Genomic DNA, 25,826 nt, shown 5'->3' with positions numbered 1-25,826 from the left:
GTTAGTACTTGGTTTAGTCGTGTTGATCTTTCATGCACTCTAAGGTTATTTAAATATGAACATTGAATTGTGGAGCTTGTTAACTCCGGCATTGAGGGTTCGTGTAATCCTACGCAATGGTGTTCATCATCCAACAAAAGAGTGTAGAGTATGCATTTATCTATTCTATTATGTGATCAATGTTGAGAGTGTCCACTAGTGAAAGTATGATCCCTAGGTCTTGTTCCTAAATACTGCTATCGCTGCTTGTTTACTGTTTTACTGCGTTACTACTGCTGCGTTACTACTGCTTGTTTACTGTCCTGGGCAAAGCACTTTTCTGGTGCCGTTGCTACTACTTATTTATACCACCTGTATTTCACTATCTCTTCGCCGAACTAGTGCACCTATTAGGTGTGTTGGGGACACAAGAGACTTCTTGCTTTGTGGTTGCAGGGTTGCATGAGAGGGATATCTTTGACCTCTTCCTCCCTGAGATCGATAAACCTTGGGTGATCCACTTAAGGGAAACTTGCTGCTGTTCTACAAACCTCTGCTCTTGGAGGCCCAACACTGTCTACAAGAATAGAAGCTCCCGTAGACATCAAGCTATTTTCTGGCGCCGTTGCCGGGGAGGAAAGGTAAAAGGCACTCATACTCCGGTTCCAGTGTAATAAAGATTTTTTCTGGCGCCATTGTGTTTGTGCTCGAAGCTATTTCCTTTAGATCCTGCAATTGCATCTTTTTGTTTCTTGTTTACACTAGTTAGGCATAATGGAAAACAACAAAAATATGAGAGATATTTATGAACTTTATCTTGAATTAGGCATGATGTGTTTGAAGAGAGAATTAAAAAACCCATGGAACTTTATATGCATGCTAATGGGAATGTTATTAATATGAATGCTTTGAACACTATTGTTGCTAATGCTATGGAAAATTCTAAGCTTGGGGAAGCTGGTTTTGATGAGCATGATCTTTTTAGTCCCCCAAGCATTGAGGAGAAAATTTAATTTGATGATACTTTACCTCCTATTTATGATGATTATAATGATAGTAGTCTTTTGTTGCCACCTGTTATGGAGGATGAATTTGATTATGATTACAATATGCCTCCTATATTTGATAGCTACTTTGTTGAATTTGCTCCCGCTATTACTAATAAAATTGATTATGCTTATGTTGGGAGTAGTAATAATTTTATGCATGAGACTCATGATAAGAATGCTTTATGTGATAGTTATATTGTTGAGTTTGCTCATGACACTACTGAAAGTTATTATGAGAGATGAAAATATGGTGGTAGAAATTTTCATGTTACTAAAATGCCTCTCTATGTGCTTAAATTTTTGAAGCTACACTTGTTTTATCTTCCTATGCTTGTCGCTTTACTCTTCATGAACTTGTTTATTTACAAGATTTCTATGCATAGGAAGCATGTTAGACTTAAATGTGTTTTGAATTTGCCTCTTGATGCTCTCTTTTTCTTCAAATACTATTTCTTGCGAGTGCATCATCAAAACTGCTGAGCCCATCTTAATGGCTATAAAGAAAGAACTTCTTGGGAGATAACCCATGTGTTATTTTGCTACAGTACTTTGTTTTATATTTGTGTCTTGGAAGTTGTTTACTACTGTAGCAACCTCTCCTTATCTTAGTTTTGTGTTTTGTTGTGCCAAGTAAAGTCGTTGATAGTAAGGTTCATACTAGATTTGGATTACTGCGCAGAAACAGATTTCTTTGCTGTCACGAATCTGGGCAAAATTCTCTGTAGGTAACTCAGAAAATTATGCCAATTTACGTGAGTGATCCACAGATATGTACGCAACTTTCATTCAATTTGAGCATTTTCATTTGAGCAAGTCTGGTGCCTCAATAAAATTCGTTTTTACGGACTGTTCTGTTTTGACAGATTCTGCCTTTTATTTCGCATTGCTTCTTTTGCTATGTGGGATGGATTTCTTTGTTCCATTGACTTCCAGTAGCTTTGAGCAATGTCCAGAAGTGTTAAAAATGATTGTTTCACCTCTGAACATGTGAGTTTTTGATTATGCACTAACCCTCTAATGAGTTTGTTTCGAGTTTGGTGTGAAGGAAGTTTTCAAGGGTCAAGAGAGGAGGATGATATACTATGATCAAGGAGAGTGAAAGCTCTAAGCTTGGGGATGCCCCGGTGGTTCACCCCTGCATATTTCGAGAAGACTCAAGCATCTAAGCTTGGGGATGCCCAAGGCATCCCCTTCTTCATCGACAAATTATCAGGTTCCTCCCCTGAAACTATATTTTTATTCCATCACATCTTATGTACTTTACTTGGAGCGTCTGTTTATTTTTGTTTTTGTTTTTGTTTGAATAAATGCTTGTGTGGGAGAGAGACACGCTCCGCTGGTTCATATGAACACATGTGTTCTTAGCCTTTAATTTTCATGGCGAAGGTTGAAACTGCTTCGTTAATTGTTATATGATTGGAAACGGAAAATGCTACATGTAGTAATTGGTAGAATGTCTTGGGTAATGTGATACTTGGCAATTGTTGTGCTCATGTTTAAAGCTCTTGCATCATATACTTTGCACCTATTAATGAAGAAATACATAGAGCTTGCTAAAATTTGGTTTGCATAATTGGTCTCTCTAAGGTCTAGATAATTTCTAGTATTGAGTTTGAACAACAAGGAAGACGGTGTAGAGTCTTATAATGTTTACAATATGTCTTTTATGTGAGTTTTGCTGCGCCGCTTCATCCTTGTGTTTGTTTCAAATAGCCTTGCTATCTTAAACCTTGTATTGAGAGGGAATACTTCTCATGCATCCAAAATACTTGAGCCAACCACTATGCCATTTGTGTCCACCATATCTACCTACTACATGGTATTTCTCCGCCATTCCAAAGTAAATTGCTTGAGTGCTACCTTTAAATTTCCATTCTTCACCTTTACAATATATAGCTCATGGGACAAATAGCTTAAAAACTATTGTGGTATTGAATATGTACTTATGCACTTTATCTCTTATTAAGTTGCTCGTTGTGCGATAACCATGTTCACTGGGGACGCCATCAACTATTCTTTGTTGAATATCATGTGAGTTGCTATGCATGTTCGTCTTGTCTGAAGTAAGGGAGATCTACCACCTTATGGTTAGAGCATGCATATTGTTAGAGAAGAACATTGGGCCACTAACTAAAGCCATGATCCATGGTGGAAGTTTCAGTTTTGGACAATATCCTCAATCTCAAATGAGAAAATTAATTGTTGCCATATGCTTATGCATAAAAGAGGAGTCCATTATCTGTTGTCTATGTTGTCCCGGTATGGATGTCTAAGTTGAGAATAATCAATAGCGAGAAATCCGATGCGAGCTTTCTCCTTAGACCTTTGTACAGGTGGCATAGAGGTACCCCTTTGTGACACTTGGTTAAAACATGTGCATTGCGATGATCCCGGTAGTCCAAGCTAATTAGGACAAGGTGCGGGCACTAATAGTATACTATGCATGAGGCTTGCAACTTGTAAGATATAATTTACATAACACATATGCTTTATTACTACCGTTGACAAAATTGTTTCTTGTTTCCAAAACCAAAGCTCTAGCACAAATATAGCAATCGATGCTTTCCTCTGCGAAGGGCCCCTTCTTTTACTTTTATATTGAGTCAGTTCACCTATTTCTCTCCATCTCAAGAAACAAACACTTGTGTGAACTGTGCATTGATTCCTACATACTTGCATATTGCACTTGTTATATTACTCTATGTTGACAATATCCATGAGGTATACATGTTATAAGTTGAAAGCAACCGCTGAAACTTCATCTTCCCTTGTGTTGCTTCAATGCCTTTACTTTGAATTTATTGCTTTATGAGTTAACTCTTATGCAAGACTTATTGATGCTTGTCTTGAAGTACTATTCATGAAAAGTCTTTGCTATATGATTCACTTGTTTACTCATGTCATTTACATTGTTTTGATCGCTGCATTCACTGCATATGCTTACAATAGTATGATCAAGATTATGATGGCATGTCACTCCAGAAATTATCTTTGTTTATCGTTTACCTGCTCGGGACGAGCAGAAACTAAGCTTGGGGATGCTGATACGTCTCCGACGTATCGATAATTTCTTATGTTCCATGCCACATTATTGATGATATCTACATGTTTTATGCATACTTTATGTCATATTTATGCGTTTTCCGGAACTAACCTATTAACGAGATGCCGAAGTGCCAGTTGCTGTTTTCTGCTGTTTTTGGTTTCAGAAATCCTAGTAAAGAAATATTCTCGGAATCGGACGAAATCAACGCCCAGGTTCCTATTTTGCCCGGAAGCATCCAGAACACACGAGAGCCGCTAGAGAGGGGGCACAGGCCCACCAAACCCTAGGCCGTCGCGGCCAAGGGGGGGCCCGCGCCCCCCTATAGTGTCGTCGCCCTGTTGACCTTCTGACGCCGCCTCTTCGCCTATATAAAGGTCCTCGACCTAAAACCTCGATACGAAAAAGCCACGGTACGAGAAACCTTCCAGAGCCGCCGCCATCACGAAGCCAAGATCTGGGGGACAGAGTCTGTTCCGGCACGCCGCCGGGACGGGGAAGTGCCCCCGGAAGGCTCCTCCATCGACACCACCGCCATCTCCATCAACGCTGCTGTCTCCCATGAGGAGGGAGTAGTTCTCCATCGAGGCTCGGGGCTGTACCGGTAGCTATGTGGTTCATCTCTCTCCTATGTACTTCAATACAATAATCTGATGAGCTGCCTTACATGATTGAGATTCATATGATGATGCTTGTAATCTAGATGTCGTTATGCTAGTCAAGTGAATTTTACTTATGTGAACTCCGGAGACTCCTTGTCCCACGTGTGTAAAGGTGACAGTGTGTGCACCGTGTGGGTCTCTTAGGCTATATTTCACAGAATACTTATTCACTGTTATGGATGGCATAGTGAAGTGCTTATTTATATCTCTTTATGATTGCAATGTGTTTTGTATCACAATTTATCTATGTGCTACTCTAGTGATGTTATTAAAGTAGTTTTATTCCTCCTGCACGGTGTAATGGTGATAGTGTGTGCATCCGTGTTAGTACTTGGCGTAGGCTATGATTATGATCTCTTGTAGATTATGAAGTTAACTATTGCTATGATGGTATTGATGTGATCTATTCCTCCTACATAGTGTGAAGGTGACAGTGTGCATGCTATGTTAGTACTTGGTTTAGTCGTGTTGATCTTTCATGCACTCTAAGGTTATTTAAATATGAACATTGAATTGTGGAGCTTGTTAACTCCGGCATTGAGGGTTCGTGTAATCCTACGCAATGGTGTTCATCATCCAACAAAAGAGTGTAGAGTATGCATTTATCTATTCTGTTATGTGATCAATGTTGAGAGTGTCCACTAGTGAAAGTATGATCCCTAGGCCTTGTTCCTAAATACTGCTATCGCTGCTTGTTTCTTGTTTCATCGTTACTGCTGCGTTACTACTGCTTGTTTACTGTCCTGGGCAAAGCACTTTTCTGGTGCCGTTGCTACTACTTATTTATACCACCTGTATTTCACTATCTCTTAGCCGAACTAGTGCACCTATTAGGTGTGTTGGGGACACAAGAGACTTCTTGCTTTGTGGTTGCAGGGTTGCATGAGAGGGATATCTTTGACCTCTTCCTCCCTGAGATCGATAAACCTTGGGTGATCCACTTAAGGGAAACTTGCTGCTGTTCTACAAACCTCTGCTCTTGGAGGCCCAACACTATCTACAAGAATAGAAGCTCCCGTAGACATCACCTGGTCAGGAAGGTGATGGATTGCTTCGCTTAGTTTCCTGCATGGCATACACGTAAACATTAAATACGAGCCTCGATCGGCTCTCAGGTTGTCCTGTGAATCGGCTCAAGGAGCCGATCCACCCATGATTCGTATGAGATCTACGATAACATGGTGGTCCTGCTTGATCAATATTCAGCTAAAACGACCTACGACGATCTAGGGTTTTCACCACATAATCGGAACATCCTACACGTGATTGAGCCTGGCAGCCACGCAAGATGATAATAGGCCAGCCCTAGATAAGGCCTAAAAACCAACATAGAGTTGATTCCCGGAACATCTTCTCTAGGGCTAGCAAACTACACCCTACGTACTACTGGATCCTTCAACCCGTTTGTAAGGCCTAACTATGCAGATATTAAACTAATCCTTGAAGAACAAGGAGCAATCGTAACGGATCGGATCTACCGAACAATGACTAAGCAGGGTGCCACCCTTGCACCTCAGATCGGTACAAGGGTGGCTAGATATCTAGGGATAGCATAGCTAATCAAATACATCTAGAAAGTACTGATGCTAACCCTAACATATCAACGATAACTACGTTGCTCGCCATCAACAAGGCTTCAGTACGAGCAACGCATGAACAACGAATAAACTTGATACTGCCTAGATCGCGAGATGCGATCTAGGCAGCATGGTGCTTACCCGGAAGAAACCCTCGAAACAAGGGGTGGCGATGCGCCTAGATTGATTTGTTGTGAACGTGGTTGTCCTCTTTCTCAATAACCCTAGATACATATTTATAGTCCGTAGACTCTCTAACGTGGGAATAATCCCAACCGTGTACGAGCCAAATTCTACCTAACTGACACGTATCCTACTATATTTACAGATACACGGGCAAACTAGCCCAAACTTCGTGTACAAGGCCGATTCATGCATATTTTCCATGTATATTCTTCAAGCCCATCTTAATCACGGCCCACCTCTGATCCGGTCAAATTCTGGTGATAACAGCGGCATTTTGCCCCTTCCGAGACTAAGAATTGGCGCATCCAATCGAGCGCGCGCTATCTCTCTCTCTCGCGCGCGATCGAACACCCAACTGTCGCCCTGAAAGTTCCCCCGCGCCCTCTACTTCCCTATTTCAGCTGCCGCCGTTGCCGCATCGATTCGCACCGGCGGCGCCCCCCCACGCTTCCGCTGTAGATCCGCGGCCTCCGCGCACCCACGAAGCTTCCCCCAGCTCGCCACGTCCGCGTGCTGCCGCCACTCCCTGTCCCGTGTCGCCGGTGTCGCGCCCTGTCGATGGTCGTGATGTCGTCGAGAAGCTTTGTCGCATGGTTGCGCGCTAGCACACGACGAGCTCAGCTGAATTGCAAGGTATGTTTCTGATTCCGCGCCGGGTAGTTGAGAGATTAGGTGGATAGAACAAATTGAATTAAATTTGTACATATTCTATATAGAGGTATGATTCTTCCCGATGATGAATTTGATATGGAGGAAGAAGAGGACATGATGATGTTATTGGCATTACAAGCGAGAGCAAAGAGACCAAAGCGCGGCGACTCTGTTTTTGGTAGGCGCAGGTTCTGGCGAGAGAGAATTGAAGGGCACGATAAATTGATGCGGATGTATTTTAATGAACATCCGCCATTCCCAGAAAGTTACTTTCGCCGACGTTTTCGTATGAGCATCGATTTGTTGAAGCGCATCGCCAAAGAGGTGACCAAGTATGACAACTTTTTTAGCAAAGAAGAAATGCCGCCGGTGAACTTGGGCATAGCACCTACCAAAATGTGACCGCCGCCTTGCGTATGTTGGCATACGGCATATCGGCGGATCTAGTTAACGATCATTTGGCTATGAGTGAGAGTCAAGCCTTTGAGTGTGTGATGATGCTTATTGTTACGCCGACTTCAGACTGTTGGGGAACCCCAAGAGAAAGGTATGATGAGCACAGTAGCAAGTTTTCCCTCAGTAAGAAAATAAGGTTTAATCGACCAGTAGGAGAAAGGCATGACTTCTGACGGTGTTGCTAGCTGACTAGTGGCAGGACGCACTACCGATGTCAGCAACAACGTGGAACCTGCACAGAACACAACCAAAATACTTTTCGCCAACTTACAGTGAGGTTGTCAATCTCACTGGTTTTGCTGAACACAAAGAATTAAATGTATCGAGTGGAAGGAGATGTTTGCAGTAATTAAAGAGAACAGAGCTTGCGGAAAGTAAATAGAACATGATTCCAGTAGATGAATTTATCAGTGTAAAGGAAAGGACCGGGTTCACAGTTCACTAGAGGTGTCTCTCCATAAAGATAAATAACATGTTGGGTGAACAAACTACAGCTGGGCAATTGGCAGAATATCGACCATACATGACAAGATGATTACTATGAGATTTGTTTGGGAATTACAACCAACTGCGTCTATGACTAATAATCCACCTTCCGGTTATCGTCTGAACCCCTTTCAGTATTAAGTTGCAAGCAACAAATTGTCGCATTAAGCAATATGTGTAAAGTAAACAATAGAATTACCCTTGAATAAAACATTGTTGTTTTCTCTCCCTAGTAGCAACAACATATCTACAATCTTAGAAGTTATTGTCACTCCTCCAGAAAACTAGAGGCATGAACCTAGTATCGAGCATAAATACCCTCTTTTGGAGTCACACGTATCTACTTGGCCAGAGTATCTACTAGCAACGAAGAGCATGCAAGATCACAAATAACATATGACATGAATATATAATTGACCTCAACATAGTATACAATATTCATCGGATCCCAGAAAACACAACATGTAGGATTACATAAGGATGATCTTGATCATGTAGGGCAGCTCACAAGATCTAAACATGAGGCACAAATTGGAGAAGACAACCATCTAACTACTGCTATGGACCCATAGTCCAAGGATGAACTACTCACGCATCACTTCGGAGGCGGGCATGGCGATGTAGATGCCTCCGACGATGATTTCCCCCTCCGGCAGGGTGCCGGGAAGAGCTTCAGAACACCCTGAGATGGGTTCTGCGATGGCGGCCGCGACAGAACTTTTCGTGGATGGAGGCTCGGGTATTCAGGGTTTTCCCGAGATCGTGAATAAATAGGCGGAGGAACGATGTCGGTGGAGGCCAGGGTGGCCCACACCACCCCTAGGCGCGGGCCAGGGCCAGGCCACGCCTAGGGCAGGTGTGGTCGCCCTGCTGCCCCCTTCGACTCCCGTATGGACTCTGTCTTCGTTACGGTAAAATATTGACATCGGCTTTTGTTTCGTCCAATTCCGAGAATATTTCCTGTACAACTTTTCTGAAATACAAAAAACATCAGAAAATAGGGAACTAGCACTGTGGCATCTTGTTAATAGGTTAGTGCCAGAAAATGTATAAAAGTGTAACGAAGTATGAGAAAAACATATATGAATTGATGTAAAACAAACATGGAACATCAAAAATTATAGATACGTTTGAGACGTATCGCATTGTCATGCCCTCACAATTATCAATTGTCCAACAGTAATTTGTCCACCCAACACATGTTATTTGGAGAGTTACCACTAGTGTAGATAGCTGGGAACCCCGGTCCTTCTGTCATCATCATTGTTATACAGTCAACTCCGCATTGGAATATTTTCCGGTGCCATCTCCTCTATGTTACTGCTATTGCTAAATGTGTTACTATTGCCATTGCTCTCATATTACTGCTGCTTTCATATCACCCCTATTACTAGTGCTTTTCCAGGTGCAGCTGAATTGATAACTCCGATGTTAAGGCTTATAAGTATTTTTTACGTCCTCTTGTGTCAAATCAATAAATTTAGGTTTTACTTCCCTCGAAGACTGTTGTGATCCCCTATACTTGTGGGTCATCATGCACTCTCAGCTATTTGAGACAAGTCATGCTACAACAATAACTACTAAGGAGAGGTTATTACAGAGGTAGAAACTTCCAAGACTCAACAAAAGAAAAATTACAGAAATAAAACATGGGTTATCTCCCAAGAGTGCTTTTCTTTAACGCCTTTCAGCTAGGCGCAGAAAAAGAGCTAGCATCAAGTATTTTCAAGTGAAGAAGCATCAAGATCAATCACTTCCTCTGTAAAAATAGGCACTTTAGACACCCTTGGAGATGATTCAACATGGAAATCACTCTTAGTTGCACTAAAAGTTTTATCAATTTTAAACATATTATGGGATTTTGGTTTAGGCACCTTGGGCACATACATGAATTTTTGCTCTTTTCTCACAAAATCTTTCTCCTTCTTAAACCCGAGAGAAGAAAAAATTGAACTTAAAGTTTCCATAGCCTCCTCTAGTTTACCGATCCTAAGGTTTATACTATCATGGGTATTGTTAGCATCTAAGACAATGATTTTTTTATTGATACTTTCTATTGATTCATTAATTTGGTTAGCATTATCAAGGAAATTTGGCAAACTTTTCTCTAGAGAACTCAGTATTTTATAACATCTTCTGAAGTGATCTCAATTTTAACAACATTAGTAGGTGGTATTCCTAGTAAGCTTTCAATTAAATTGCAGGCTTAGGAGCACCCAGAAAATTACCCCCCGTGAGAGTATCCAAAACATACCTATTCCAGCTAGATATACCAACATAAAAATAATCATGGTAGAATTTTTTTTAGTACATCTATGATGAGCATCACTTATTCTATCCCAAGCATCTTTCAAACTTTCTCCCCCTTGTTGCTTAAAATAATGAACCTCAACTTCAGGAATAGTCATTTTAGCAAGATTAAAACAGAACAACATAAATACAAGCTATAATAGAAACTATTTTTTGTGTGTTTTTGACATAATAAAGCAAACAAGACAAAGTAAAATAAACTAAGCAAAATAATAACAAAGTAAAGAGATTGGAGATGAAAGACTCTCCTTGTAGAAATCCTCTTTCTCCTCGGCAATGGCACCAGAAAAAGAGCTTGATGAGCACAGATTGCAGACCATTGGGGAATCCCAAGATGAAGGTATGATGAACACAATAGCAAGTTTTTCCTCAGTAAGAAATCAAGGTTTAATCGACCAGTAGCAGAAAGGCATGACTTCTGAAGGTGTTGCTATCTGACTTGTGGCAGGACGCACTACCAACGTCAGCAACAACGTGGAACCTACACATAATATAACCAAAATACTTTGCCCCAACTTAAAATGAGGTTGTCAATCTCATCGGTTTTGCTGAACACAAAGGATTAAATGTATAGTGTGGAAAAAAATGTTTGTTTGCAGTGGAATTAAAAGAGAACAGTGCTTGCAGTAAGTAAACAGAACATGATGATTTTATCAGTGTAAAAAAGGACCGGGGTCCATAGTTCACTGGAGGTGTCTCTTCATAAAGATAAATAACATGTTGGATGAACAAAATATAGTTGGGCAATTGACAAAATAAAGACCATAAATGACAAGATGATTACTATGAGATTTGTTTGGTCATTACAACATAATACAAAGACCGTAATCCAACTGCGTCTATGACTAATAATCCACCTTCAGGTTATCATCCGAACCCCTTCCAGTATTAAGTTGCAAGCAACAGATTATCGCATTAAGCAATGTGTGTAAAGTAAACAATAGAATTATCCTTAGACAAAACATTGTTGTTTTCTCCCTAGTGGCAACAACACATCTACAACCTTAGAAGTTATTGTCACTCTTCCAGATTAATAGAGGCATGAACCCACTATCGAGCATCAATACTCCCTCTTGGAGTTACAAGCATTTACTTGGCCAAAGCATCTACTAGCGACGAAGAGCATGCAAGATCACAAATAACATATAATAAGTATATAATCGATCTCAACATAGTATTCAATATTCATTGGATCCCAACAAACACAACATGTATCATTACATAAAGATGATCTTGATCATGATAGACAGCTCACAAGATCTAAACATGAAGCATAAAGTGGAGAAGACAACCATCTAGCTACTGCTATGGACCTGTAGTCGAGAGATGAACTACTCACGCATCACTTTGGAGGCGGGCATAGCGATGTAGAGGCCTCTGGTGATGATCCCCCTCTCTGGTGGGGTGCCGGGAAGAGCTTCAGAACCCTCCCGAGGTAGGGTTGGCGATGGCGGCCGCGATGAAACTTTTCGTGGATGGAGGCTCGGGTATTTAGGTTTTCCCCGAGATCTTGAATAAATAGGCGGAATGGCGAGGTCGGTGGATGCCTGGGGGGCTAACACCACCCCATGGCGCGGCCAGGGCCTGGGCCGCGCCATGGCCTGGTGTGGCCGCCCCTGTGGCGCCTCTTCATCGTCTTCGTTACGGTAAAATAGGAACTTCAGTTTTTATTTCGTCCAATTTCGAGAATATTTCCTGTACAACTTTTCTGAAATACAAAACATCAGAAAACAGAGAATTGGCACTGTGGCATCTTGTCAATATGTTAGTACCGGAAAATATATAAAAAAGCAACGAAGTGTAAACAAAACATATATAAATTGGTGTAAAACAAGCATGGAGCATCAAAAATTATAGATACGTTTGCAAGGTATCAGCTGCCATCGTAGCCTAGTCCATCCCCTCCACCGGCGTGCACCAACAAACGGGAGAGCAGGTCTCCAGAACCACTCGCTTTTGCGATGCTGTACGGGAGAGGACGAATTAGATTTTTGGGAAGCGCTCTACGCGACTGCTCAAGCTCTTCATCACGGGTCGTCTTCCGTCCAAGTTGGGCGGTGCTACCTACCGTCGTCTTCAACGCTGTCTACTTCGACCCGTCGTCAATAACGTTACTGCTGCGATGTCATCTGCTACACCTCCACCGCCACCTCCACCAGATCGGTACGTGCGACATATCTCGATCTGTTTAGCGATTGATGTTGTACCGTAGTGTGAAAACGTCTGCCACCTGATGTAGGACAACACGATTGAAAGCGACGTTAGGTGAGATGGATTAATTGCTACCGTGCGATGCTGATCCAACCGTTCCGGGAGCAACCGATTTTTTTGCACCGTATCTGGTGACCGACGGCTAGCGCGGCCCAAAAATTTCCCTCGAAACTTGCCTCCACAAAAAATAAAGTAAAGAAACCATCTTTAAACGAGAACACGAATGGGCCGGCTGCGGGTTACCTGACATCCGTCACGGACTCGCCGTAAACCTAGGCCCGCGTTACCCATAGGGCAGAGCCCATTCAGTCTCGCTCGAGCGCAGCCCCGGGTCAAAATTGACCAAAACCGGACACGCGCGGCGGCAACCTTCCGATTCGAGTCAACCGGGCGGGCGCATTCCTCGGCCTCTCGGGAGAAACACCGCACGCGTCGGTGGGTCTCCTCTCCGCGCGCCGCACGTCCGCCCGTTCCCGGAGCCGAGCTCCGATCGATCCGAGGTCGACGAGGAGCCATGTCGTGGCTCCGCAACGCGGTGCACCGCGCCGTCGAGGCGGGCGGCGGCGGCATCTCCCTCACCACCCGCACCGTCCGCACCTCCCTCGGCACCGTCGTCCACCACGCCGGCCAGGCCGTCGTCGGCGGCGCCAGGCTCATCAACGGCATCGTACGGCCCCGCAGCACCCCTGGCCTCCACCGATCGATCACACATCCTGAATGAATTCGTGATTACTGTTACACGTTTGCCTGCCGCGTAGGGATCGAATCGCTACTACAAGAGCTTGAAGCAGACCGCCAAGAGGCTGGAGGAGGCGGCGCTCTCCTACAGAGGGGAGGAGAGGGTGCAGCTGCTGCGCCGGTGGGTCGTCGGCCTCAAGGAGACCGAGCGCGCCGCCTCGTCCATGCGGGAGCCATCGCAGCGTGTCGACGACCCGAACCAACCCGCGCCCATCTTGGTCTGGTTTTCTCCCTCCCAACATTTTCCTCAATCTCTGCTCCGGACTGCATAGCAATTACCGCGTACGAAATTGCAGGATCTGTACGTGGACTACGAGACCGGGGGCGCCGACCCGATGAACTTTTTCCATGTCTTCCTCTACAGCCAAGCGCTCGAGTGCATTGTTCTGTCCATGGTGGGTTGGTGGTATCACACAATTCAGTTTCGTCAGGGTGTTGTTTCTGCAATGCCATGTAGGAATCCACGCAATTGACTCGTTCTCTATGTGTCGCAGATTATGGAAGCTCCTACCGAGGAAGAAGTTTCACTGCTCTCAGAAATTTTCGGGCAAGTTCTTCAACCGTTGGATGACTTAATTGTTGGTTGTGCATAGTACTCAGCTCTGTCGTCCGTCTCACACTCTCTATATTGTGGTCTGTGGATGCTTCCTGCAGAATGTGTCTGAATGGGGGAAAGGATGTGCACAACGCAATCCTCAGCAGCATAGGTGACTTGGCAATGTTATTTTCAAGCTACAGCGATGAAGTATTGGTGCGTTCCCATCTTGTTGCTCTCAATACTGAACCGTAGATTCATCTATAAAACTAGTCCAACAGTGCGGTCCACCTGGACGTACTACTACTTGTTTGTAAGAAAAAGGCCTTTCGCTCAGCTCCATTTTCTACTATGATTTGCACTCTTAGCTATCTGATGATGCACATCATGGTAATTTTTTCCCAATGTTCAAAATTAGATGCCTGGGGAGCATAACATGTACTACTCTTGTATGGGAAAACCATATGTGCATTGTGGGTTCATGTTTGGATGATATCCACTTCCCTCTTATTTTCAGGCAAAACGTGACGAGCTGCTTCAGTTTGCTCAATGTGCCATCTCAGGGATTAAAATAAATGCTGAAGTTGCAAGGTCACCTCTTTGGCTTGGGGACACAGAGCGAGGGGAAGTTTCAGTGTCAATGTTTGCATGTGTATTTACATCTACTTTTTCTTACTTCCAGATTAGATACGGAAATCATGCAGCTGCAACAAGAGATAAATGCAATTGATGCTGTCCGAGCCAATTCGGCCAGGAACCGCAATAAAACATCTCCAACGGTCCCCGAGGTAGGCTTAAATTTTTGAATCATTTTCCTTTGTGCTTATGTTGGTACTCATTAGCATTTTACTCTAAGAAGGTTAGTGATAAGGCTACCTTTATGTTGTGCTAGCTGAGCGTTTTTGGACCTAGCCCATGAAAACAAGAGAAACATAGCCTAATTTTTTCGTGTGATCTATTCGTATGGTGGACCTCTTTCTGCTAGATTGAGGGTGGCAATACCATAGCAATCAAGAAATCCCTGTATTCTTTGTTTTTGTTTTATTCTGTCATTATTGTAGAAAAAATGGAAAGTTCAAAGATGATAATTTTTTTTTATCATGTTCATTGGTACATTTATGTGCGACCGTTCTTCCGCTTCTACTAAAACTATGGATGTGAGTATGCCGAAGGAAAGTTGAAATAATTAAATATTAGATTAAATGTTAAGCGTTGAGCGTTGTATCTGATATAGGCATTGTATGAAGTATGCATTACCAATGTTCTGTGGGGAGACTAGAAGAAGCGGTCACATGTTAAGTGCATTTTTTATATGAAAGAAGTGTATATAATCGATTGTTCGTATATTAGTAAATGCTTGGCCCTCAAGCCTTCAGCTGCTGAAGTTATTTGTTTCATGTTTTCATCCCATTAAGTACGGGCCATCTTACTTTTGGTCCTCAACTCTAGCTATAGGTTGAGATCTAGATTCAGCAGTTTGTTTCTAAATCCTGATACTCTCTATAGGACTTCAAAACTGCAGTTGCTGAAGTTCATCTATGCTCCAGAATGGAAGACCTTGTATTAAAGAAGAAATCGATACATCCAGGCGACTCATTGGAGACTCACTTTCATAAGGTAACACTTTCATCATTTTAAATTCTACGAGGCTTCCTTTTCTTGTTTATCTCCCTTTTTTATTATGCTTCACATTTCATAAATCTTGATTCAGACTTAAACACCAGAGTAAATGGAGCCTTTTTTATTTGCCAAAACATATCTCCTTGTATCCCTTTTTTGAATGATACATGGTTGGTACAGCAATATTGACTCCATAAAACGTTGCAGGTCGATAAGCTGAAGGTTTTGTCAGAATCCCTTGCAAATTCTTCTGCGAAAGCGGAAAAACGAATAATGGAGAATAGGTTGCGCTCTTAAGCATCACCTATGCTATTTATTCATTTTCAGCAACTTGGCACATATTATTTCGGCAAAATGAGAATGCAGTGGAAAATTATTTGATATAGTAGGCCGTAATTGCTATTACTTTGAAAGATATCAAATACCAGTAGGTAATTCAGAATGCGAGTGCCTTGAATTGTTATTTGGATAAATCTAGTAATATTGGTGTATATTTCTGTATAATCAAGGTGCGCTGTTTACCTTCTTCCAAATAATTTCTTTCCATGTTAAACACGCAGTTCCAAAATATTTGAGATGATCCTATCCGCTTTAAAGTTGCCATATGTTTTACAATGCAGACTACAGAAGGAAGAATCCCTTATCTTCAGAGTCACTAAAACAGCTGAAGTTAGTACAGCTGAAAAGGTGACTTTGTTTGTCATCACTACAATTATTACGGTTCTTTTGTTCAATGAATTGTGTCAATGAGCCAAGCAAAAGTTCTCGTGCGTCCTGATGAACAAAGCTCACACATTTCCTTTAAAGTACCAACAAGAATTTTCTAACTTCCATCATTCACATACATCGAACTGTTGCTGCTAAATGATAAACAAAGAAGGCCATCCAAACTGTTCTAATGTTTGTCTTCAGTAGTCTTCATATGGATGGGCTTGCCTGATTTATTTCTTATTTTGTAAAAGGAATTAGAGACTGAGATCTCTGGACTCCAGAAGGAAAAGGATCAACTTGAGGCAGAACTAAACAAAGTATGATCACTCTTTCTGTTTCCAGTTTCCTGTATTAATGTGCACATCCCAGTTCTTTTGATCTACTGCCTCCGTTCAAAATTAAGTGTCGCAGCTTTTGTTAGATTTGGTCTAGATACGCATGTTGTATCTAGACGCATTTTAGGGTGTAGGTTCGTTCATTTTGAAAAAATTCCGAGATACTTAATTTTGAATGGAGGGAGTATTTCAGTAATTCAGAGAACGAAAATGTGCTGGTAATATTTTGCTTAAGTTTGGAATTCAGTAATTTTTTGTTTCAGTCTTGAGAGGTAAACAGAGTAGGAATTCACCTAGCGGAGTATGTGGGATCTGAAGCTGTCTATTCATGTTGTCCTAGAAGGTGCACCAACTGAAATGGGCCACATTTAAATATTCTAATTATGTTATGATAGAGTACAGATAAAGGTGAATGTACCTTTATACTCTACCAATCTACCATGATTGTTTTATGTGAAGATATTGCGAGGAGATATTTAAGGTTTAAATACAAGCTACAATTATATTGTAGCTTTAGATTATGACTTGTGATCTTAGTAGTATCCCACAAGGCCACAAATGTAATTATTGTCTAGCATTTCAGATACAATAATGAGCTACATACTTGGCGGATCTATCTAATGATGTCCCATTTATACAGCGTGTTAACTATTGTATAAATCATGCATCAAGTGTCCTATTAATTTACCTTATTTATAATATAAATTTGGTGTTCAAATTCTAGACTAACCAAAGGCTCTGCAGTTTGCATCGTCGCTTGTTAGATTTACTATTATACAGAGTCTTAGGCTATGATCCCATGAGAAGATTACTTTTTAAGAGTGATTCTGAAACTCAGATTACAGGTAAATACTAAACTGAATGCAACTGCCCTGAAGCTGAAAAAAACTAGAGAGGAGAGAGAACAATTCGATGAAGCCAGCAATCAGATAGTGCTACACTTGAAAGCAAAGGTTTGGTAACTTCTTTTTTGCCAGTTTCTTCATTAGAAAATGCTTTATGAAAAGCGAAGCTTTTCACTTGCTCAGTATTTCTGCCATATGCTTGCTTTAGGAAGATGAACTGTCAAGATCTGTTGCTTCCTCCAAAGTAGAAGCAAGCACTGTTCGTGCTTGGATCAACTTTTTAGAAGATACATGGAAGTTGCAGTCATTATACGAAGAAATAAAGGAGAAGCAGGCCAAGTATGTATGCTCTTTCGCTGAAAAAATACCCACTGATGATTTCTACGTATAAATATTTATTAACATAAGTTTGTTATTTGGAATGTTTGCTGATTGCAGTGATGAACTGGATAGATGTGGAGTCTGCTTTGTTAATTCGATTAAGCATCATGTTTCTGCATGCGTGGTACTCATTTGACTTTTGCTTTCTAAAGAAGTGATATACTATGGAAAAGGGCCTTTTGTAAGTACTTTTTCATATTATATTGTGTTTCTGAACTGGTTGTTTCTTTCTGTTTTCTAGGAAGAGCTGAGCACTTCTATAGATCGTATAAAGACCTTTGTTGATAACTTGAAAATTTTCAGTGACAGGTATTAGTTCTCAGTTGTTGTTAGTCTAGTTTCTTTGTATGGAGTACAAGAATCAAGCGACACATCCTGTGCTAATGCTATTGGTTACATCAACAGATCAGTATCGGTGGATGGTGGAGATAACGGCCCGTCGAAGCAATCAAACCCACAGAAATACCTCGAGGAAGGATATTTGGAAACTGAGAAAAAGGTCATTCTTGATTATAGTCTTTACCCTGCTTCCTCCTGAGACAGAAAAGGCTAGCAAGTTCTCATGCAGTTACAGCTGGCTTTGAGAAATTATTTTTCACCTTGAGATTTTTGCATGACCTTGTGATTTGTTTCAGGTTGTAGCGGCTTTCAGTTTAGCTGATAATATCAGAACATTAACATTTTCCAATCCAGAGCGTAGGGCCAGGTAAATTGCTGTTCAAGAATCAAGATAACTTTTTATATGACCTTGTTTGGAGCAAAAAAAAAACTGCCATTTCCATTATACTCTCTGAACATGTCTTCAAGTACAGTGCCGAATTGATGTTATGCAGGGATAACCCTGAGGTGAAAGACCTGTTCGCCACCCTCGACAAGCTGCGAGTCGAATTCCAATCGGTTCCACGACCCGTGCTACAAATCGAGATCAAAGAAAAAGAAGAGAGATCAAGACGGCTCGGGTCTCTCTCCTTCAAGAGCAGCGCCGGCACGCCCGGCCATTCAAGAACGGAGTCCCCGATCGCTGCCCAGCTGAGGACGCGGCTGCCGTCGGAGTCGGACTCGGAGCCGGGGAAGCTGGACCAAGATTTCAAGGAATACGCGGCTGACGACATCGGTGGATGGGAGTTTGACGAGCTTGAAGACGAGCTAAGAACCGGCGTCCAGTAACAGTTGATGTACAAATTATTTAGCACTGACTAAAATTTGGATAGGATAGAGGTTTGTGTACATTATGATCTCCACTCGTCTTGAAAAGTTCTTTTGCTGCATCCCGTGGACGCTGCACCTGCACATATGTTTGGACCTTGGGAGAAGAGCCGTCGACGATGTTGATGCGTCCACGTCTTGCCAGTGAAATTGACCACACTTGTATGTACGCTGCGTACGTACAGTTTGGCTGCTAGCGTGCCTGCCTGATGACCTGTAAGAAGTCAACTTCCTCCCTCACTCTTTTACCCGTCTGCGTCTGCGTCTTCCTCTTTTCTAGGCTTTCTTCTTTTCTCCAGCTTTAGACTAGTCACAATGCATAGTATCATATAGAAGTATCATGCGTATGATACTACTAGATGTTACTATCTCCACAATGCATGGTATCATATACTAGTATCATAGTCTCCATATATTAATTGTTTTGTAGAATCTCAATGTAAATATGTGTACAAGATTTACTTGACATTAATTTTTCTAGTAGTATGTGCTACGATACAGTATCTACCTATGATACTAGTTCCCTCTCTCTCATTCTTAATTGCACTGCCACATCAGCATTTTGCATGCATGGAATGCATGATACTACCTATGATACTCCCATTGTGGCTAGTCTTAGTTGACAGCAGAAAGACCAAAGATGCCCGGGATAACGGAAAGAACAAAACAAGCTCTCCACCCTTTCGCTGCACAAAGGTGCTGCTTTTACTTTGTCAACCTCTCTGCTTTCTTTGTAATGTTTTTTGAGATGTGCTTTTTTTGTATTGTTGTTGATCCATATAAGTGTTCTTTTCCTTCTTCAAAGGTGCAACGCGTAAATAAGTGGTAGTAATTCATGTCCCTAGTACTTGTGTTTACTGAACTTCATCCTGCCTGACACTGTGCAGAAGGACCGAGCGTGGGAAAATGTGAAGCAGTACTATCGATGTAGTACTAGTAGTATTAGTTACTGGTAAGAGCATCTCCACCGGCGGCTTCGATAGCGATTCCGATAGGGTTTTGGGTGTCGGGAGCGAAAATTGGCTCGCACCGGTGCGCCCCAAACAGCGCTAGCCAATTTTCGAACCCAATAGAATCGCCGGCAACCCGTGCCGGTCCCTTCGCTAAGGGTGTGAATCGGGCGCGTCGGCGCCTCGCGGAACGACGATTTTCGCGGGTGGAGACGCCTTGTCAGCGAGAGGACGCGACGGTTCGCATCGAAAACGACGCGGGAAGGTTGGTCATCCGAAACGATGCGGGGAGATTGGTCATCTAGCGACGACGACCTGGACTTCAGCGCCTTCGACTCCCAGCGCCGCTAGATGTTTTTTTTGTTTTTTTAGTTTGAATTCGCGCTAAATTTGTACAAATTTCTTTTGAACTTCGTATGAATATCGTTTTCAAAATTTGAATTTGATTTTATAAATCTATCGGGGCCGCCGGTTTGGGGGCGCCGGTGTGGGAGCAGCTTCCCCAAATAGAGGATGTTGTGCCGGCGCCCCCCATACGGCAGTACCGGTGCCTATTTGGGGGCTGTCGGTGGAGATGCTCTAATAGCCAAAGAGAGAGGCCATCTCATCCAGTTGATGTTCATATTTCTCTAATATCATGCCTTTGACAATGATACAAAATCTAGTTACTGTTTGCTCTGTGTGATATGTGAATTTGCAACTGTGAATTCGAAAAGTGTCTTTGGCAGCTCCCGGTTTTTAAAAGATATATTTCCGGGGTTTCAACAAATCAGAGCTTAAGTACGTGCATGCATCGACATCTTCTGAAGATACGGTAGAAATTTCGGAGAAATATATGTTGTATTATGAACTATAGAAAAAAGATCAAATTTTGACAAAACTATCTCTATGCACAACCATTAATTTATCTTTTTTCCTGTAGCGCAAAAGACAACACAGTTTCTATTGAAACTTCGCACGGTATTCAAAACATATGTATGTATTAATGGAATAGTTTTTTATTTTTTATAAATATAAAATAAATTTTTAAAATATTTCAAAAATCGGGAGCACTATGCTCAGGTGCACCAAATCTGCTTCGGAATTCCTATGACTTGTACTACTAGTACATGATACTGCAACACAGGAGTACTAGGAAGTGTGCTACAACTACAATACACAACCCATAGCATAGTACAAGTACATACTACAGCACACATCCAGATACAAGAAGAGCTACACAAACACATGATCTCTGATCTACTGGGTGTGAGTGAGTGAGCACAATTGCACAAGACAATCCCTGGAGTGGAGGAATCAATCAGCCTCCAAGACCACAGAGGGGGCCACGCCCGCGCCCCAACCCCATTCTGTTTTCTTGGATTCCTCCCTGCCGCTGCCATCGCCTTGCCCATAATTTTTGTTCAAACTCCTGACACTGCCCCCCTTCCCCTCTTAACTCCCGGACTGCCGAGCCAGCCATCGGAGCGAGCCATTGCTTTGCTTGACCAGCTTCCTTCCTCTGCTTTCCTCCCCCGGCAATGTGCCCTAGAGCAACGGCCGAGCACGGCGGCGCCGCGATGGCGATGACGAGCGCGCACTCGTTCGGGGAGGAGGAGTACATCGACCTGGATCTCAGCTCCTGCGGGGAGTACGAGTTCCGGGTGCGCCGGAGCAAAGCGCCCTGCGCGGAGGAGACGACCTGCCGTGGCAGGACGCACAGGGTGGCGCCGAGGCCCGGTGGCAAGCTCCCTCACGCTGAAGCCACCGCTGGTAGCGGCGGCGGCGGTGGCAGGAGGAGCACCGCCACGGTCGCGCCGCTGCAGCAGTCGCATGACGTCCGCGGCGCGCAGCCGGCGAGGGCAGCGCGCGGGAAGGCCGTGCGCGCGAGGCTGCAGGCGTCGCGGGCCTTCTTCCGGTCGCTGTTCGCCAGGACGTCCTGCTCCGACCACGAGTGGTGCCGCGGCGGCGCTGGCGTCCCGTGCCCTTCCGGGAGCGTTAGCGGCAAGAAGGGCCCGTTTGGGCAATTCAAGAACGGCGGCAGCGGCGCGGGTCCGACGACGCTGAGGAGCAGCATCGAGCAGGAGAAGGAGGAGGAGGAGGAGCATGCGGCCAGCATCCGGCAGCGCAAGTCCTTCTCCGGCGTGATCAGGTGGCGGCCGTCGACGACAAGAGCACCCGCGCCAACGCCGCCGCCGCCTGTGTCCTCGACGAGGCGGAAGTCGTGCGGGAGCGTCCCCGCGGCGCTGACGAGGAGCAGCAGCTGCCGGTCGGAGTGCGAGCCGGAGGGGCTGATCCAGGGCGCCATCGCCTACTGCAAGCGGACGCAGCAGCAGCAGCGCGTGCTCGCCAGGAAGAGCGTCTGCGTCAGCGACGCCACACTCTGCTCCTCCTCCTCCTCCTCCTAGGACTCCATCCAAGCAAGCTCTTCTCCGAGCCTAGCAAGTAGCGACCCGAATTCCCCACCTGTGTAGGTAGTAGCCTGCTACGTGTGCATGAGAAAAAAAGGCTTTGCATAGCGATCACAGTGACAATAATGTGAAGTGCTTCTGTTCCTTTTCCATCTCATTATTAGTAGGACATACGGAAATTCGCTTTGGAACTTGGTATTCTTGAAATTTTGAAAATATGATTTGAGAGTTTTAAAAAATTAAAAAATTCTAGACATATATAATGTTGTACTCTACCAACATACAAAATCCCAACCCGGAATACCTTATATCCCGGTCTTAACAAAAATGACAATGAATTTCTGAACCTCCTCATTTTGTCGGATTTTTTTTTGTGCAGTCTAAAGCAATGAGGTTTTCCAGGTGAGGTTTTTTTTTTGTGTGTTAGTAGATTACAATTTTCTTGCACCTAAAGTTTTTCTAAAGCTGAAGTATTATGAAACCATAATATTTAACCGCTTGGTATAGTAATACTTTAGCTTTGGAAAAAGAGGTGCATAGTTGTTTTTTCAACACTTCAAAAATAGCATGTTTGGAGACATAATGAAGTATGAATAGCATAGTCTTTAGCCACACCCAAACACAGCAAAGTATATAAAACTGTAGTATTTTGAGAAACTATGGTACTGCTGGAATACTTTAAAAATACTTTGCTACCAAAAACAGCTCCTACGGTGTATGCTCCAAAAAAAATTGAAACTTCAAAACATCGTTTTTAATTGTTCAAATATAATGATATAATACCCAATAGTCTTAAGCTCGATCATAGAAAAGTATGTTTGACTACTTTGTTAGCTTTTTTAGTTGGATATTTGACATATTTGACATATCAAGATATAATTGCTAAACTAGGCTAACATAATTATATTTTGATACCGACATATAAAAAAAATAGCAGAGAAAGGCCTCAAGAGGCCTAGAATCTGCATTAATAAGCGGCAGGTAGAAAATTATAAAGAGACCCACTAACTTTTCTTGTCCTGGAAAACCTAGAATTTGAAGATAAGACCTCAAACTTTACAAAAGAACCCTAACACAGAAAATCTGTAAGCAATTAGGTGCTCGAGGTTCTTTTCCGCCGCACGCGAGCGACCTCCGGGCGCTGGCCGTGCCAAGATCCGAGAGAAAGATGATCATTGGTCTCTCCTTACCGATGCCGAGCCAAACTCGCCGGCCATCTCCGCACCTCCGGGGACAAACCACTTGAAAGCGCATCAACAACGAGCTGCCGGTGATTGACCGAAGAAAGCCTCCAGATGGAGGTTGAACTCCTGGAAGAGGGCCGCTGGTCAGCCATGATATGCAGGGAAAAGGCATCAACGCCGGCATCAGTCCCTTGGTAAGGAGCTCTCTAGAGAGCGTAGCCGAGTTTCCCCACCATCTTCCTGCTCCAGAGAGAAAGACACCAGGCCACCTCCTCCCATCGCCACCAAGGCCAGCCGGAGGAATCCACCCCTCGCCTGAGCTCCACAGTAGGACATGGCACCAAGCAAACTGCTTATTGAAGAAGGCCTCATCAGATTTGTCGACCCCGACCAGCTTCCGCCATGAAAGCTTGACGAGGAGCACCTCTAGCATTGAAGCATCAGAACGAGCAAAGAGAAGATAGCCTTATTTCGGGAGATGCCTAGCTCCATCTTCCTCTCCGGCCACCACTCCCTCCAGAAGAACATGGCCGAGATAACGACGAGGCGAAGGACGCGCCAGATCCAACTGAAGGGATATAGCAGCATACCCCCATTCTCCACATAGGGTAAACCTAAACAAAAACTAAGCCTACTACTACAATCGGCGCCCTTCCTTTGCCTACTCCAGCCAGCAACACCGGCGAGAGCGGCTCCGGTCCATCCCGGTGGCGGGGAGGAGAGAACCATGCGAAAGAGGTACCTAGAGAGAACGAGAGGGGCGAGGAAAAGAGACGAGCCGACATATCCATTTTAATAGCCACATTTGCTGCAAAATCTAAGACCGCATTGGTATTTGTATTTGTGAACCCAAATATGGATATTTATTACATCCATTTTCATGTTTGTGACCATTTTAAATTTTCCGAATATCGAATGTTGGAGCATCTCCAGCCGCGTTCCCCAAACCGTCCTCCAAAGGGCGCCGGATCGAGCGTTTGGGGGACGTGTTTTGTTCGTGCCGCCTTTGGGGGACGTCGCTCCCCAGCCGCGTCCCCCAAACGCCGCCCCCAATCAGAAATTCAAATAGATGCATTCAAAAGAGACCGTTCCCGCCGATTCGTCGCGATCAGAGTAGCGGCGATCGATCAAAGTACTGGGCGCGCGATCATATTACAGACCGGTGGTGCATGCAAATTAGAAGAAGGAGAAGGGGTTGGGCGACGGCGTCGTATCCTGAGTCGACGCAGGCCCGTCGAGCACGATGACCTCGTCGCGATCTGCCTGTTGCTGTGCATGGTGCGTCTGCTTCATCGCCGACGCAGAGGCCGACGCAGGTGTAGCAGTAGAAGACGCGTCAGCCTGCTCTTGCTGCGCTGCCGCCGCTGCCGCTGCCAGGGCCGCCGCGTCCGCCGCCGCCATTTTGGCTTCGATGTCGTCGAGGATCTGGCCTTTGAAGAAGTTGTGCGCCGCTCGCGTCCGGGGAGACATTCTCTCTGTCGACGTTCTCAGCAGGGACATGTCGTCCCTGCGTTTCTTGAGCTCCAGCTTCTCCTCTTGCCTCTTGAGCAGCTCCGCCCACCTTTCGTCGTTCTTTTTGGCGCGGGAGATAAAGGTCGAGGAGACGTCGGCGAGGCATTTCGTGATCGATGCCTGCATCTTCTCAGACGACGCAGCGTCGGCCAAGGCGGCCTTGTTGCCAGTAGGACGCCCTGTCGAAGTTGCCAGCGGCGCGTCCAGATCAATGGCGTCCTTCCCCTTGGACAGCGACAGGCGCGTCAACCGCCATTTCTCATTCCCTTTGAGCTTGCTATAGCAATGCATCAGCGCGAACGGCTTATGCCCATCTGAGTTCCTCGCGTAAACCTCCATGGCCCTATCAAACTAACCAAAGGAAGCAGAGTCATTTCATCGAACACAATGTAGGCGCTACTGATTATGGAAGAAAGAGTCGTACCAGTTGGGCGACATCGGCGCCACTGTCGCCTCCGGTCTCTAAGTCCTGATGGTACCCATGGAAGGAGTTCACCGACGCCTGGATGATGGCCCATCGCGTCGACATTGCCTTCTGGCTCCTCTTCATTGGCACTTTCTTGTACTCGCTGTTGATGAGCTTGCGCTCATCGAACTCGGCCTTGATCCTCGCCCAATACTTCCCGCTTTTTTGGTTGGCGCCGATGATGGAGTCATGGCTCACCGTCGCCCACGACTCGCATAGACAAAGATCTTCCAGAAGCGTCCACTTCAGGCCTCGTGTGCCCGACGCCTTCTTCTTCTTCTTCTTCGTCCTCACGCCGTCCGCGTCTACCTCCACGAGATCATCGTCACCGGCACCCTCGTCG

The 25,826-nt window shown here is 44.2% G+C and overlaps 2 protein-coding genes across 2 annotated transcripts; both read left to right on the top strand.

The window, feature by feature from the left end:
* The first annotated feature begins 12,977 nt into the window (after nucleotides 1-12,977).
* Nucleotides 12,978-19,065, top strand: LOC127295919 (uncharacterized). Its single transcript, XM_051325928.1, has 18 exons — nucleotides 12,978-13,277; nucleotides 13,369-13,566; nucleotides 13,645-13,743; nucleotides 13,843-13,895; nucleotides 14,003-14,099; nucleotides 14,401-14,474; nucleotides 14,566-14,671; nucleotides 15,390-15,500; nucleotides 15,711-15,787; nucleotides 16,124-16,190; nucleotides 16,466-16,531; nucleotides 17,395-17,502; nucleotides 17,603-17,733; nucleotides 17,833-17,899; nucleotides 18,017-18,084; nucleotides 18,181-18,274; nucleotides 18,411-18,481; nucleotides 18,609-19,065. Exons 1-18 carry the CDS (start codon nucleotides 13,125-13,127, stop codon nucleotides 18,940-18,942), a joined length of 1,974 nt encoding a protein of 657 aa, XP_051181888.1. The 5' UTR covers nucleotides 12,978-13,124; the 3' UTR covers nucleotides 18,943-19,065.
* A 2,057-nt stretch (nucleotides 19,066-21,122) lies between these two features.
* Nucleotides 21,123-22,512, top strand: LOC127295918 (uncharacterized). Its single transcript, XM_051325927.1, has one exon. It carries the CDS (start codon nucleotides 21,452-21,454, stop codon nucleotides 22,316-22,318), a length of 867 nt encoding a protein of 288 aa, XP_051181887.1. The 5' UTR covers nucleotides 21,123-21,451; the 3' UTR covers nucleotides 22,319-22,512.
* The last annotated feature ends 3,314 nt before the right edge of the window (nucleotides 22,513-25,826 follow it).

The sequence above is a fragment of the Lolium perenne genome, chromosome 4 (assembly GCF_019359855.2).
Source record: "Lolium perenne isolate Kyuss_39 chromosome 4, Kyuss_2.0, whole genome shotgun sequence".
NCBI lineage: Eukaryota > Viridiplantae > Streptophyta > Magnoliopsida > Poales > Poaceae > Lolium > Lolium perenne.
The sequence above is the reverse complement of the archived record's forward strand: the minus strand, read 5'-3'. Positions and strand labels throughout refer to the sequence as shown.

Excerpts from the sequence above, each read along its gene's own strand:
- LOC127295918 (XM_051325927.1), top strand. The coding sequence starts at position 21,452 with ATGTGCCCTAGAGCAACGGCCGAGCACGGCGGCGCCGCGATGGCGATG.
- LOC127295919 (XM_051325928.1), top strand. The coding sequence starts at position 13,125 with ATGTCGTGGCTCCGCAACGCGGTGCACCGCGCCGTCGAGGCGGGCGGC. Across the intron at positions 14,672-15,389 it reads CATCTCCAACGGTCCCCGAG|GACTTCAAAACTGCAGTTGC; the intron begins GTAGGCTTAAAT and ends TACTCTCTATAG. Across the intron at positions 17,503-17,602 it reads TGCTACACTTGAAAGCAAAG|GAAGATGAACTGTCAAGATC; the intron begins GTTTGGTAACTT and ends TGCTTGCTTTAG.